General features: G+C 43.1%; 1 protein-coding gene across 6 annotated transcripts in view; it reads right to left on the bottom strand.

Moving 5' to 3' along the window:
• Positions 1–1889, bottom strand: part of LOC131947818 (uncharacterized) — a 33571-nt gene extending 31682 nt beyond the window's left edge. For 4 of the 6 annotated variants that reach the window (XM_059309197.1, XM_059309188.1, XM_059309157.1 and 1 more), the window contains exons 1-2: positions 1758–1860; positions 552–662 (exon numbers count right to left, since the gene is read on the bottom strand). In XM_059309197.1, coding sequence (XP_059165180.1) covers positions 552–633 — 82 coding nt within the window. In that variant the 5' untranslated portion in view covers positions 634–662; positions 1758–1860. Of the gene's footprint in view, positions 1–551; positions 699–1757 lie in introns of all 6 variants that reach the window. The other 2 variants (XM_059309171.1, XM_059309164.1) reach the window with 2 other exon arrangements.
• Between the last annotated feature and the right edge of the window lie 14690 nt (positions 1890–16579).

Raw genomic sequence — 16579 nt, 5'->3', positions numbered from 1 at the left:
CGTTTACCGGAAGTAGTAATTTACGCTATTTCCGATTTCTCAAAAAAAAAAACGCATGTGAATTTATAAACTACTGATAACTATCATGCACATTTTATTTGGCGTTCACTTGGTGTGCAATTCTTTTTTCTACGAGATTTTATTCTATTTTAAACAGTGTAAGTATTTAAAATGGATTAAAAATCATGTCTATATCCCGAGTTGCCATCTCCTGTTATTTCATATAAGAATATTCGAGAAAGTTTAGGGCAGATCACTCACGGTTAATTATTTGTTATATTTAAATACAACTATTTTTAAAGCAAACTTCTAAAACTAACTTTATTTTACCGTTTGTTAGGACAAAGTATCATCTACTCACATCTAATGTATCATCATACACATTGATACGCTCGTTCTTCTATTAGATGTAAGTGGATGTTGAATTGATTTCAATTCTATGTGTTCTAAATACAGATCTCTAGTCATAGAATGGGGTCGCGCCAAGGTGGCACCGGCCCAGGTGACCGTGATCCCTCACCCCTACCCCCTACTCCCCTGTAGTGACGTACCTGTTGAGGCGCCCCGCAGAAGTACGATGGAGGTGAGGAGAACAAGAGAAGACAACCAGACATCAGAGGTACCACTGGCCATTCTGGGGTTCCAAAAGTTGATGGCACTTTCTGTAGGAGATGGCGTCAATCTTTCAACTTTCTCAACTTTTTATTCACAAAAAATTAATTTATCCATTCGTGATTTTAAAAACTGGCAATTAAGGCTACAAGAACAATAAAATTGGCAATTAAGGCTACAAGAACAATAAATTTGGCAATTAAGGCTACAAGAACAATAAAACCGGCAATTAAGGTTACAAGAGCAATAAAACTGGCAATTAAGGCTACAAGAACAATAAAACTGGCAATTAAGACTACAAGAACAATAAATTTGGCAATTAAGTCTACAAGAACAATAAAAATGGCAATTAAGTCTACAAGAACAATAAAAATGGCAATTAAGGCTACAAAAACAATAAAACTGGCAACAAAGGCTACAAGAACAATAAAACTGGCAATTAAGGCTACAATAAAACTGGCAATTAAGTCTACAAGAACAATAAAATTGGCAATTAAGGCTACAAGAACAATAAAACTGGCAATTAAGGCTACAAGAACAATAAAACTGGCAATTAAGGCTACAAGAACAATAAAAATGGCAATTAAGGCTACAAGAACAATAAAACTGGCAATTAATGCTACAAGAACAATAAAACTGGCAATTAAGGCTACAAGAACAATAAAAATGGCAATTAAGGCTACAAGAACAATAAAACTGGCAATTAAGGCTACAAGAACAATAAAACTGGCAATTAAGGCTACAAGAACAATAAAACTGGCAATTAAGGCTACAAGAACAGTAACACTCACTGAAGCTCGATGGTTTTAAAAGAAAATTTTTATTTGAATCTATTTAGACAATAATTCTATAAAGATATTTTTTAAAATATATTTAGACAATAATTTTAAAAAGATATTGTTTTAATCTATTTCGACAATAAATCTATAAAGATATTTTTTGAATCTATTTAGACAATAAATCTATGAAGATATTTTTTTAATCTATTTCGACAGTAATTCAATAAAGATATGTTTTGAATCTATTGAGAATAATTCTATAAAGATATTTTAAGATAACTATGAACGTTTTTTTTAATTTAAAATATTGAAAAGTTCCAATTATTAAGACTAGTTGAATTAAGGATGCAGACAATAGTTACCTACCAAACAGCCTGATCTAAAAAAAAGAAAGAAAAGAATTAGAAATCTAACTGACGGATCAACACAAACGTTCACCGGTGCAGATTACTGGATTCGGCTATTTATAGCAAACTTAGAAATAGCGGACATTTTGCGGCAACCACTTTTTTAATCACGTGATCATAAAATGGCCGCCGCTAGCCAGCCAATCAAAGATAGCCGCTACTGGCTGAAGATCCGTGAGAGATGTAGGCGTGGGGGTGGGGGTGGGGTGGGGGTGGTTCCTGTCTCGGGATCCACATTGACGCTGGTGGCAGTCAGGATAAAATGTTTGCTGTCAGGGAGGATTGGAGAGATTTTAATTGATTTTTACACAAATTGTTAATTACACAATACCAGTGGTATACATGACAGCCACACATAGTTCATTCATCCCACAAGTTCAACCACACACCACCTCCCCCACCTTTTCAACCACACATCACCTTCCCCACACATTGTCAAGCACACATCACCCCTTACATCTTCATCCACACATCACACCCTCACATGTTCAACCACACATTACCTCCCCCACAATGTCACCCACACATCATCTCCCCCACATTGTCAACAACACATCACAACCCCCCCCCACATTGTACCCCACACACCACCTCCCCCCACACTGTAACCCACATATCATCTCCCACACATGTTTAACCACACACCACCTCACCCACATTGTCCCCCACACATCACCTTCCCACAATGTCCCATCATGTTTCACCCCCTGTCAACCCCCACCACACCATCACCAACTAGTTGGACCCATAGAACTTAGACCTCCGTGAATTATCTGTCCAAGTATGTGTGGTGTAGATTTTGCTTCTGATAGTTTTAAAATGGCGGCAAGTTAAAATAAAATGTGGCGTGATTTTGTTAAAAAAATGATTTATGATTTTATTGTTTAATTTGATAAAACCCAGAGATATACCCACCGTTTGTTGTATGTGACATTTAAAAAATTTCTGACGATTGTTTTTCTAAGAATGTTCTATGTGTTTCCCTACTTCGATCAAATTTAGCAGCCAGTCTTGATATATGTAAATTTTATTTTGTCAAACCTAATCGCTGACCACATTGTATTTGAGTCTCTGAGAGAGCAAAACGATTCAACATTCGAACCCCTCCCTCGACATGAATATTGATAAAGATAAGTTATAGCGCCGACATTTTGTGATCGACAGTAGCGTCCCTTGAGTTAAATAAGTGATGAAGTTTAGTATTAAACAGTTGACGCCTACAATGGTGTGTACACGATTCAGGGGCAGCTACTCTACAAGCCAGGGGCGGCTACTCTACAAGTCAGGGGCAGCTACTCTACAAGTCAGGGGCGGTTACTCTCAATAAGTCAGGGGCGGCTACTCTACAAGCCAGGGGCGGTTACTCTCAATAAGTCAAGGGGGACAATTCTACAAGTCAGGGGCAGCTACTCTACAAGTCAGGGGCGGCTACTCTACAAGCCAGGGGCGGCTACTCTACAAGTCAGGGGCGGCTACTCTACAAGCCAGGGGCGGTTACTCTCAATAAGTCAAGGGGGACAATTCTACAAGCCAGGGGCGGCTACCCTACAAGTCAGGGGCGTCTACTCTACAAGTCAGGGGCGGTTACTCTCAATAAGTCAGGGGCGACTATTCTACAAGTCAGGGGCGGCTACGTTATCTATGATGTAAAGACTCAAAAGTATAGAGAAAATGAATCTCTACATAGCTGTGCGTAAGAACGTGTGAAGCCTACCAGTTATGCTCATTACATTATGAATTATTTGTCCCGTTCCATTTTTTGAGACGATCACCCTGTTTAACGCAGTACCCGTCTACCTAGATCACCCAACTCCTTTCATCTTTTTCACAGTCTTAGGAAGTGTGAGGGGAACGATGGGGATGTAGTCAAACATATGCGTCGTAAGTATGTAGTCCAATACCCAAAGCTAGAGTTTGTCTGAAGTCTGTAGGCCAATACCCAAAGCTAGTTTGTCTGAAGTCTGTAGTCAAATACCCAAAGCTAGAGTTTGAAGTCTGTAGGCCAATACCCAAAGCTAGAGTTTGTCTGAAGTCTGTAGGCCAATACCCAAAGCTAGAGTTTGAAGTCTGTAGGCCAATACCCAAAGCTAGAGTTTGTCTGAAGTCTGTAGGCCAATACCCAAAGCTAGAGTTTGTCTGAAGTCTGTAGGCCAATACCCAAAGCTAGTTTGTCTGAAGTCTGTAGGCCAATACCCAAAGTTAGAGTTTGTCTGAAGTCTGTAGTCCAATACCCAAAGCTAGTTTGTCTGAAGTCTGTAGTCCAATACCCAAAGCTAGTTTGTCTGAAGTCTGTAGTCAAATACCCAAAGCTAGAGTTTGAAGTCTGTAGGCCAATACCCAAAGCTAGAGTTTGAAGTCTGTAGGCCAATACCCAAAGCTAGAGTTTGAAGTCTGTAGGCCAATACCCAAAGCTAGAGTTTGAAGTCTGTAGGCCAATACCCAAAGCTGGAGTTTGTCTGAAGTCTGTAGGCCAATACCCAAAGCTAGGGTTTGTCTGAAGTCTGTAGACCAATACCCAAAGCTAGTGTTTGTCTGAAGTCTGTAGGCCAATACCCAAAGCTAGGGTTTGTCTGAAGTCTGTAGGCCAATACCCAAAGCTAGAGTTTGAAGTCTGTAGGCCAATACCCAAAGCTAGAGTTTGAAGTCTGTAGGCCAATACCCAAAGCTAGGGTTTGTCTGAAGTCTTAGCTTGTTCAGACAATGAGCACAATAGACGTATGACGTGCTTGCAGGAATTGTTTACATTTTGTTGTTAGCCAGCTGTTACTTGAGCCTTGTAGATGCAAGATTCATTAGAATATCACGTTGTGCTAAATTTAGATTATGTTAATGAGCATCGATCCTGCTGTTTCTCTGGGGGTGAAATGTATCTAGCCAATCGAGATAAAGATACAGAATCACGTGGCTTTGTAAAAATGGAATGGTATTTCCTATATCTAATTGATATGGTGTATTAGATTGATCAGTCATGTGATGCTCAAGCGCATAGTGTCTAGCTGTCAATTTTAGATCAACCAGAAATAATTTAGTGATTGTTTTTGTACACCAGGGTATATTGTTTCAGAAACATTTGAATTAGGAATGGTTTTTTTTTAAAGTGGGCGGAGGTTAGAACGTCACAATACACTAGAGTGAAAGTTGGGGTATAGTGGGAGCTAATGTGTCGTTTGACTTTCTGGGTGGGGTGGAATGTCATTTTTTGTTCTGAGGCGGAATATCATGCTAGATCAGAAGTGGAATGCCATTTTAACTAATCTCTAAATTGCTGAAGAAGACCTTGGGTCGAAACGTCCACTGGGCTTGTAGCTGTCCTTAGATGAGTGCTGACGTCACGTTTAGCACCAGCCTCGCTGTAGCTCACAGATTCATTTCTGCTACTAGGTGCAGTAGTTTTAGCTCAGGAGGGGGTAGCGGAGTAGTTTTAGCTCTTGAGGAGAAGTGGAGTAGTTTTAGCTCTAGAGGGGGTAGCGGAGTAGTTTTAGCTCTTGAGGGAGAAGTGGGGTAGTTTTAGCTCAGGGGGAGAAGTGGAGTAGTTTTAGCTCTGGGGGGAGAAGTGAAGTAGTTTTAGCTCTGGGTGGAGAAGTGCAGTAGTTTTAGCTCTGATGGGAGAAGTGCAGTAGTTTCAGCTCTGATGGGAGAAGTGGAGTAGTTTTAGCTCTGGGGGGAGAAGTGGAGTAGTTTTAGCTCTGGGGGAGAAGTGGAGTAGTTTCAGCTCTGATGGGAGAAGTGGAGTAGTTTTAGCTCTGGAGGGAGAAGTGGAGTAGTTTCAGCTCTGATGGGAGAAGTGGAGTAGTTTTAGCTCTGGAGGGAAAGTGTGATCTCAGCTCTAGCTCTCACAACCAGACGAGTTAGGTGTTAGAAAGATAAACATTTAAAAATAATTAAACATACAATGGGGTGGGAGGGGATGAGGAAGGGGAGGTGGGCAAGCGGAGGTTGGCTAATCTATCACGTGTCTAGGCGTGACTCGGTAACTCACCCTTTTCAACTGTTTTCATGCGATTGTCTGCTGAAAGTAATATTACAATGTCAAGCTGACCTACGAGCTGAGTTTTATAAATAGATATCTGAGACTCCGTCCGTAAATCAAAACGTGGGTAAAGTTAAGTTTCCTGGGGTCAGACTGATTCCAAGAGAACATTTTCTATTGGTTAGTCAGATTCCTGGAACTGTACTGGTCTCTAGTGTGGCAGGTGATGTTTACTGGTCTCTAGTGTGGCAGGTGATGCCTGTTGGTCTCTGGGTAGTGTGGCAGGTGATGTCTGTTGGTCTCTACTGTGGCAGGTGATGTCTGTTATCTTGTGTGGCAGGTGATGTCTGTTGGTCTCTAGTGTGGCAGGTGATGTTTGTTGGTCTCTGGGTAGTGTGGCAGGTGATGTTTGTTGGTCTCTGGGTAGTGTGGCAGGGGATGTCTGTTGGTCTCTGGGTAGTGTGGCAGGTGATGTCTGTTGGTCTCTGGGTTGTGTGGCAGGTGATGTCTGTTGGTCTCTGGGTAGTGTGGCAGGTGATGTCTGCTGGTCTCTGGTTAGTGTGGCAGGTGATGTCTGCTGGTCTCTGGTTTGTGTGGCAGGTGATGTCTGTTGGTCTCTGGGTAGTGTGGCAGGTGATGTCTGTTGGTCTCTAGTGTGGCAGGTGATGTCTGTTGGTCTGTAGTGTGGCAGGTGATGTCTGTTGGTCTATAGTGTGGCAGGTGATGTCTGCTGGTCTCTGGGTAGTGTGGCAGGTGATGTCTGTTGGTCTCTGGGTAGTGTGGCAGGTGATGTCTTTTGGTCTCTAGTGTGGCAGGTGATGTCTGTTGGTCTCTTGTGTGGCAGGTGATGTCTGTTGGTCTTTAGTGTGGCAGGTCATGTCTGTTGGTCTCTGGGTAGTGTGGCAGGTGATGTCTGCTGGTCTCTGGGTAGTGTGGCAGGTGATGTCTGCTGGTCTCTTAGTAGTGTGGCAGGTGATGTCTGCTGGTCTCTGGGTAGTGCGACAGGTGATGTCTGTTGGTCTCTGGGTAGTGTGGCAGGTGATGTCTGCTGGTCTATAGTGTGGCAGGTGATGTCTGTTGGTCTCTGGGTAGTGTGGCAGGTGATGTCTGTTGGTCTGTAGTGTGGCAGGTGATGTCTGTTGGTCTCTAGTGTGGCAGGTGATGTCTGTTGGTCTCTAGTGTGACAGGTGATGTCTGTTGGTCTCTAGTGTGGCAGGTGATGTCTTTTAGTCTCTAGTGTGGCAGGTGATGTCTGTTGGTCTATAGTGTGGCAGGTGATGTCTGTTGGTCTCTAGTGTGGCAGGTGATGTCTGTTTGTCTCTAGTGTGGCTGGTGATGTCTGTTGGTCTCTAGTGTGGCAGGTGATGTCTGTTGGTCTGTAGTGTGGCAGGTGATGTCTGTTGGTCTCTAGTGTGGCAGGTGATGTCTGATGGTCTGTAGTGTGGCAGGTGATGTCTGTTGGTCTCTAGTGTAGCAGGTGATGTCTGTTGGTCTCTAGTGTGGCAGGTGATGTCTGATGGTCTGTAGTGTGGCAGGTGATGTCTGTTGGTCTCTAGTGTGGCAGATGATGTCTTTTCGTCTCTAGTGTGGCAGTTGATGTCTGTTGGTCTCTGGGTAGTGTGGTAGGTGAAATCTGTTGTTCTTTAGTGTGGCAGGTGATGTCTGTTGGTCTCTGGGTAGTGTGGCAAGTGCTGTCTGTTGGTCTCTAGTGTGGCAGGTGATGTCTGTTGGTCTCTAGTGTGGCAGGTGATGTCTGTTGGTCTCTGGGTAGTGTGGCAGGTGATGTCTGTTGGTCTCTGGGTAGTGTGGCAGGTGACGTCTGTTGGTCTCTTGTGTGGCAGGTGTTGTCTGCTGGTCTCTGGTTTGTGTGGCAGGTGATGTCTGTTGGTCTCTGGGTAGTGTGGCAGGTGATGTCTGTTGGTCTTTTGTGTGGCAGGTGATGTCTGTTGGTCTCTGAGTAGTGTGGTAGGTGATGTCTGTTGCTCTCTGGGTAGTGTGGCAGGTGATGTCTGTTGGTCTATAGTGTGGCAGGTGATGTCTGTTGGTCTCTAGTGTGGCATGTGATGTCTGTTGGTCTCTAGTGTGGCAGGTGATGTCTGTTGGTCTCTGGGTAGTGTGGCGGGTGATGTCTTTTTTTCTCTAGTGTGGCAGGTGATGTCTGTTGGTCTCTAGTGTGGCAGGTGATGTCTGTTGGTCTCTGGGCAGTGTGGCAGGTGATGTCTTTTCGTCTCTAGTGTGGCAGGTGATGTCTGTTGGTCACTGGGTAGTGTGGCAGGTGATGTCTGTTGGTCTCTAGTGTGGCAGGAGATGTCTGTTGGTCTCTGGGTAGTGTGGCAGGTGATGTCTGTTGGTCTCTAGTGTGGCAGGAGATGTCTGTTGGTCTCTGGGTAGTGTGGCAGGTGATGTCTGTTGGTCTCTAGTGTGGCAGGAGATGTCTGTTGGTCTCTGGGTAGTGTGGCAGGTGATGTCTGTTGGTCTCTAGTGTGGCAGGTGATGTCTGCTGGTCTCTGGGTAGTGTGGCAGGTGATGTCTGCTGGTCTCTGAGTAGTGTGGCAGGTGATGTCTGCTGGTCTCTGGGTAGTGTGACAGGTGATGTCTGTTGGTCTCTGGGTAGTGTGGCAGGTGATGTCTGTTGGTCTGTAGTGTGGCAGGTGATGTCTGTTGTTATCTTGTGTGGCAGGTGATGTCTGTTGGTCTCTAGTGTGGCAGGTGATGTCTGTTGGTCTCTAGTGTGACAGGTGATGTCTGTTGGTCTCTAGTGTGGCAGGTGATGTCTTTTCGTCTCTAGTGTGGCAGGTGATGTCTGTTGGTCTATAGTGTGGCAGGTGATGTCTGTTGGTCTCTAGTGTGGCAGGTGATGTCTGTTTGTCTCTAGTGTGGCAGGTGATGTTTGTTGGTCTCTGGGTAGTGTGGCAGGTGATGCCTGTTGGTCTCTGGGTAGTGTGGCAGGTGATGTCTGCTGGTCTCTGGGTAGTGTGACAGGTGATGTCTGTTGGTCTCTGGGTAGTGTGGCAGGTGATGTCTGCTGGTCTATAGTGTGGCAGGTGATGTCTGCTGGTCTCTGGGTAGTGTGGCAGGTGATGTCTGTTGGTCTGTAGTGTGGCAGGTCATGTCTGTTGGTCTCTAGTGTGGCAGGTGATGTCTGTTGGTCTCTGGGTAGTGTGGCAGGTGATGTCTGTTGGTCTCTAGTGTGGCAGGTGATGTCTGTTGGTCTCTAGTGTGACAGGTGATGTCTGTTGGTCTCTAGTGTGGCAGGTGATGTCTTTTCGTCTCTACTGTGGCAGGTGATGTCTGTTGGTCTATAGTGTGGCAGGTGATGTCTGTTGGTCTCTAGTGTGGCAGGTGATGTCTGTTTGTCTCTAGTGTGGCAGGTGATGTTTGTTGGTCTCTGGGTAGTGTGGCAGGTGATGCCTGTTGGTCTCTGGGTAGTGTGGCAGGTGATGTCTGCTGGTCTCTGGGTAGTGTGACAGGTGATGTCTGTTGGTCTGTAGTGTGGCAGGTCATGTCTGTTGGTCTCTAGTGTGGCAGGTGATGTCTGTTGTTATCTTGTGTGGCAGGTGATGTCTGTTGGTCTCTAGTGTGGCAGGTGATGTCTGTTGGTCTCTAGTGTGACAGGTGATGTCTGTTGGTCTCTAGTGTGGCAGGTGATGTCTTTTCGTCTCTAGTGTGGCAGGTGATGTCTGTTGGTCTATGGTGTGGCAGGTGATGTCTGTTGGTCTCTAGTGTGGCAGGTGATGTCTGTTTGTCTCTAGTGTGGCAGGTGATGTCTGTTGGTCTCTGGGTAGTGTGGCAGGTGATGCCTGTTGGTCTCTGGGTAGTGTGGCAGGTGATGTCTGTTGGTCTCTGGGTAGTGTGGCAGGTGATGTCTGTTGGTCTCTAGTGTGGCAGGTGATGTCTGTTGGTCTCTGGGTAGTGTGGCAGGTGATGTATGTTGGTCTCTGGGTAGTGTAGCAGGTGATGTCTGTTGGTCTCTGGGTAGTGTGGCAGGTGATGTCTGTTGGTCTCTTGTGTGGCAGGTGATGTCTTTTCGTCTCTAGTGTGGCAGATGATGTCTTTTCGTCTCTAGTGTGGCAGGTGATGTTTGTTGGTCTCTGGGTAGTGTGGCAGGTGATGTCTGCTGGTCTCTAGTGTGGTACATGATGTATGTTGTTGTCTACTGTGGCAGGTGATGTCTGTTGTTATCTTGTGTGGCAGGTGATGTCTGTTGGTCTCTGGGTAGTGTGGCAGGTGATGTCTGTTGGTCTCTAGTGTGGCAGGTGATGTCTGTTGGTCTCTAGTGTGGCAGGTGATGTCTGTTGGTCTCTGGGTAGTGTGGCAGGTGATGTCTGTTGGTCTCTTGTGTGGCAGGTGATGTCTCTTGGTCTCTAGTGTGGCAAGTGATGTCTTTTCGTCTCTAGTGTGGCAGGTGATGTCTGTTGGTCACTGGGTAGTGTGGCAGGTGATGTCTGTTGGTCTCTAGTGTGGCAGGTGATGTCTGTTGGTCTGTAGTGTGGCAGGTGATGTCTGTTGGTCTCTGGGTAGTGTGGCAGGTGATGTCTGTTGGTCTCTAGTGTGGCAGGAGATGTCTGTTGGTCTCTGGGTAGTGTGGCAGGTGATGTCTGTTGGTCTCTAGTGTGGCAGGTGATGTCTGTTGGTCTCTAGTGTGGCAGATGATGTCTTTTCGTCTCTAGTGTGGCAGGTGATGTCTGTTGGTCTCTGGGTAGTGTGGTAGGTGATATCTGTTGTTCTTTAGTGTGGCAGGTGATGTCTGTTGGTCTCTGGGTAGTGTGGCAGGTGATGTCTGTTGGTCTCTGGGTAGTGTGACAGGTGATGTCTGTTGGTCTCTAGTGTGGCAGGTGATGTCTGTTGGTCTCTAGTGTGACAGGTGATGTCTGTTGGTCTCTGGATAGTGTGGCAGGTGATGTCTGTTGGTCTCTGGGTAGTGTCGCAGGTGATGTCTGTTGGTCTCTGGGTAGTGTGACAGGTGATGTCTGTCGGTCTCTAGTGTGGCAGGTGATGTCTGTTGGTCTCTGGGTAGTGTGGCAGGTGATGTCTGTTGGTCTCTGGGTAGTGTGACAGGTGATGTCTGTTGGTCTTTAGTGTGGCAGGTGATGTCTGTTGGTCTCTAGTGTGACAGGTGATGTCTGTTGGTCTCTGGATAATGTGGCAGGTGATGTCTGTTGGTCTCTGGGTAGTGTGGCAGGTGATGTCTGTTTTTCTCTAGTGTGACAGGTGATGTTTGTTGTTCTCTGGTTAGTGTGGCAGGTGATGTCGTTTGGTCTCTGGGTAGTGTGGCAGGTGATGTCTGTTGGTCTCTAGTGTGGCAGGTGATGTCTGTTGGTCTCTGGGTAGTGTGGCAGGTGATGTCTCTTGGTCTCTGGGTAGTGTGACAGGTGATGTCTGTTGGTCTCTAGTGTGGCAGGTGATGTCTGTTGGTCTCTGGGTAGTGTGACAGGTGATGTCTGTTGGTCTCTAGTGTGGCAGGTGATGTCTGTTGGTCTCTAGTGTGACAGGTGATGTCTGTTGGTCTCTGGATAGTGTGGCAGGTGATGTCTGTTGGTCTCTGGGTAGTGTGGCAGGTGATGTCTGTTGTTCTCTGGGTAGTGTCACAGGTGATGTCTGTTGGTCTCTAGTGTGGCAGGTGATGTCTATTGGTCTCTGGGTAGTGTGACAGGTGATGTCTGTTGGTCTCTAGTGTGGCAGGTGATGTCTGTTGGTCTCTAGTGTGACAGGTGATGTCTGTTGGTCTCTGGATAGTGTGGCAGGTGATGTCTGTTGGTCTCTAGTGTGGCAGGTGATGTCTGTTGGTCTCTAGTGTGACAGGTGATGTCTGTTGGTCTCTGGTTAGTGTCGCAGGTGATGTCTGTTGGTCTCTTAGTAGTGTGGCAGGTGATGTCTGTTGTTCTCTAGTGTGACAGGTGATGTTTGTTGTTCTCTGGTTAGTGTGGCAGGTGATGTCTGTTGGTCTCTGGGTAGTGTGGCAGGTGATGTCTGTTGGTCTCTAGTGTGGCAGGTGATGTCTGTTGGTCTCTGGGTAGTGTGGCAGGTGATGTCTGTTGGTCTCTGGGTAGTGTGACAGGTGATGTCTGTTGGTCTCTAGTGTGGCAGGTGATGTCTGTTGGTCTCTAGTGTGACAGGTGATGTCTGTTGGTCTCTGGATAGTGTGGCAGGTGATGTCTGTTGGTCTCTGGGTAGTGTGTCAGGTGATGTCTGTTGGTCTCTGGGTAGTGTGACAGGTGATGTCTGTTGGTCTCTAGTGTGGCATGTGATGTCTGTTGGTCTCTGGGTAGTGTGGCAGGTGATGTCTGTTGTTCTCTGGGTAGTGTGACAGGTGATGTCTGTTGGTCTCTGGATAGTGTGGCAGGTGATGTCTGTTGGTCTCTGGGTAGTGTGGCAGGTGATGTCTGTTGTTCTCTGGGTAGTGTGACAGGTGATGTCTGTTGGTCTCTAGTGTGGCAGGTGATGTCTGTTGGTCTCTGGGTAGTGTGGCAGGTGATGTCTATTGGTCTCTGGGTAGTGTGACAGGTGATGTCTGTTGGTCTCTAGTGTGGCAGGTGATGTCTGTTGGTCTCTAGTGTGACAGGTGATGTCTGTTGGTCTCTGGATAGTGTGGCAGGTGATGTCTGTTGGTCTCTAGTGTGGCAGGTGATGTCTGTTGGTCTCTAGTGTGACAGGTGATGTCTGTTGGTCTCTGGATAGTGTCGCAGGTGATGTCTGTTGGTCTCTGGGTAGTGTGGCAGGTGATGTCTGTTGGTCTCTGGGTAGTGTGACAGGTGATGTCTGTTGGTCTCTAGTGTGGCAGGTGATGTCTGTTGGTCTCTAGTGTGGCAGGTGATGTCTGTTGGTCTCTGGATAGTGTGGCAGGTGATGTCTGTTGGTCTCTGGGTAGTGTGTCAGGTGATGTCTGTTGGTCTCTGGGTAGTGTGACAGGTGATGTCTGTTGGTCTCTAGTGTGGCATGTGATGTCTATTGGTCTCTGGGTAGTGTGGCAGGTGATGTCTGTTGTTCTCTGGGTAGTGTGACAGGTGATGTCTGTTGGTCTCTAGTGTGGCAGGTGATGTCTGTTGGTCTCTAGTGTGACAGGTGATGTCTGTTGGTCTCTGGATAGTGTGGCAGGTTATGTCTGTTGGTCTCTGGGTAGTGTGGCAGGTGACGTCTGTTGTTCTCTGGGTAGTGTGACAGGTGATGTCTGTTGGTCTCTAGTGTGGCAGGTGATGTCTGTTGGTCTCTAGTGTGACAGGTGATGTCTGTTGGTCTCTGGATAGTGTGGCAGGTGATGTCTGTTGGTCTCTGGGTAGTGTGGCAGGTGATTTCTGTTGGTCCCTAGCGTGGCAGGTGATATTCCAGCTGTCAGTGCCGACTATGTACTCGATACAAGAAAATCATTCAATTTTTGAAATATCTGTATATGGTATTATATACAAACAGTGTTGGCTTTTAAAAACGAGATATTCATACCCGGTTAAATAATCCATTTTAAGACCGTCCTCATTGCATATTTAATGTGTAACACTAGTCGTGGTCATTGTCTTTATGGCACTAGTTAAAACGGCTTGATTGTCACAGAGCAAATCCGGAGACAGACTAACAATTGTTGTCATTTCTGCAGCGTCGCGCGAATCAGGGCAGACAATTAAACAATCTTGACTGTAGTGTCCTGAGTTATTTTAAGCTTTTGGCTTAGTTGGGCTACAACATTAAACCATACAGCATTACGATACATAACATTAAAACATACAGCATTACGATACACAACATTAAAACATACAGCATTAAGACAACATTAAAACATACAGCATTAAGACACAACATTAAACCATACAGCATTAAGACACACAACATTAAAACATACAGCATTAAGACACAACATTAAAACATACAACATTAAGACACACAACATTAAAACATACAGCATTACGATACATAACATTAAAACATACAGCATTAAGACACAACATTAAAACATACAGCATTACGATACATAACATTAAAACATACAACATTAAGACACACAACATTAAAACATACAGCATTACGATACACAATATTAAAACATACAGCATTAAGACACAACATTAAAACATACAGCATTAAGACATAACATTAAAACATACAGCATTACGATACACAATATTAAAACATACAGCATTAAGACACAACATTAAAACATACAGCATTAAGACACAACATTAAAACATACAGCATTACGATACATAACATTAAAACATACAACATTAAGACACACAACATTAAAACATACAGCATTAAGACACAACATTAAAACATACAGCATTACGATACACAATATTAAAACATACAGCATTAAGACACAACATTAAAACATACAGCATTAAGACATAACATTAAAACATACAGCATTACGATACACAATATTAAAACATACAGCATTAAGACACAACATTAAAACATACAGCATTAAGACACAACATTAAAACATACAGCATTACGATACATAACATTAAAACATACAACATTAAGACACAACATTAAAACATACAGCATTAAGACACAACATTAAAACATACAGCATTACGATACACAATATTAAAACATACAGCATTAAGACACAACATTAAAACATACAGCATTAAGACAACATTAAAACATACAGCATTACGATACATAACATTAAAACATACAACATTAAGACACACAACATTAAAACATACAACATTAAGACACAACATTAAAACATACAGCATTACGATACACAATATTAAAACATACAGCATTAAGACACAACATTAAAACATACAGCATTAAGACATAACATTAAAACATACAGCATTACGATACACAATATTAAAACATACAGCATTAAGACACAACATTAAAACATACAGCATTAAGACACAACATTAAAACATACAGCATTACGATACATAACATTAAAACATACAACATTAAGACACACAACATTAAAACATACAGCATTACGATACATAACATTAAAACATACAACATTAAGACACACAACATTAAAACATACAGCATTACGATACACAATATTAAAACATACAGCATTAAGACACAACATTAAAACATACAGCATTAAGACATAACATTAAAACATACAGCATTACGATACACAATATTAAAACATACAGCATTAAGACACAACATTAAAACATACAGCATTAAGACACAACATTAAAACATACAGCATTACGATACATAACATTAAAACATACAACATTAAGACACACAACATTAAAACATACAGCATTAAGACACAACATTAAAACATACAGCATTAAGACACAACATTAAAATATACAGCATTAAGACAACATTAAAACATACAGCATTAAGACAACATTAAAACATACAGCATTAAGACACAACATTAAAACATACAGCATTAAGACACAAAATTAAAACATACAGCATTAAGACACAACATTAAAACATACAGCATTAAGACACAACATTAAAACATACAGCATTAAGACACAACATTAAAACATACAGCATTAAGAAGACACAACATTAAAACATACAGCATTAAGACACAACATTAAAACATACAGCATTAAGAAGACACAACATTAAAACATACAGCATTAAGACACAACATTAAAACATACAGCATTAAGAAGACACAACATTAAAACATACAACATTAAGACACAACATTAAAACAAACAGCATAAAAACTTAATATACAACCCTTATTTATACTATAACTAGCTGCATACCCGTGCTTCGCCACGATGAATCTTTTATAAAATGTACGAACATTAAAAAAAAACCCAAAGGAAAACAAACGCAAAAAAAAAAAACGCAAGCAAAAACACAAATCCAACGCAAACGCAATATGCAATATGCAATTACAAACGCAAAGACAAACACAAAAGAAAACACAAACACAACACAAACGCCAACTCAAACTAAAAACAGATTGCAAACATAACTCAAATACACAAAAAAAAACGCAAACACAAACACAGCGCAACACGCTAACTTAAATACAAAACACAAACGGAAACACAAATACAAACACAAAAGAAAACAAACGCAAACAAACGTAAAGGCAAACTCAAACAAACCGCAAACACAACACAACGCAACACACAAACGCAAACACAAATACAATAGAAAAGACAAACGTAAACAAACGCAAACTCAAACAAAAACGCAAACACAATCGCAAACGCTTTATCAAATGGCTTTAGGAAACAAACGACCGTGTATACAAATACTCTCACGCACCGCCAAACAACACGCTTTACTGGGCGTCCGCGCACTATGACGGCCTTTGCCACATTTGTTTTAACCGGAAAAAAAACAATAGTATGAAAAGGAGTAAAAGGAGTAGATACTTTGCCAACAATTTAAAAATATAAGTCAAAACTTCGTCAACAATCAAAAATTTAACTCACATAAATAGATCCTACTCCATAACTTACAATAAGACAATGCAATGCAAGTAAATGTACAACAAGTGGTGTTTACTATTATGGTTCTAAGAAAACACTTTGGCAATCCTAATATATAAAAGATCATGTGCGCACTTCTCTCTCTCTCTCTCTCTCTCTCTCTCTCTCTCTCTCTCTCTCTCTCTCTCTCTCTCTCTCTCTCTCTCTGTGTCCGCAAAATATTTTCACAGGCTATCAGATCAGTATCTTCAGCGATATATGGAGAACTTGATACGGACTTTTGTTGAAAATAATATGGTAAATGTTTTAAATGTATAAAAAAATATTTAAAGAAGAAAAATAAAAAATAAAGACGTATTCGAATGTAGAAAAACAGTTTTAATCCTGCAACCGGAAAAGTGTTTATAGTTGTGACAAGAACGCTTAAATTGA

This window comes from Physella acuta, unplaced genomic scaffold (genome assembly GCF_028476545.2).
Source record: "Physella acuta isolate Inbredline_101_S28 unplaced genomic scaffold, ASM2847654v3 ptg000058l, whole genome shotgun sequence".
Lineage (NCBI taxonomy): Eukaryota > Metazoa > Mollusca > Gastropoda > Physidae > Physella > Physella acuta.
The sequence above is the reverse complement of the archived record's forward strand: the minus strand, read 5'-3'. Positions and strand labels throughout refer to the sequence as shown.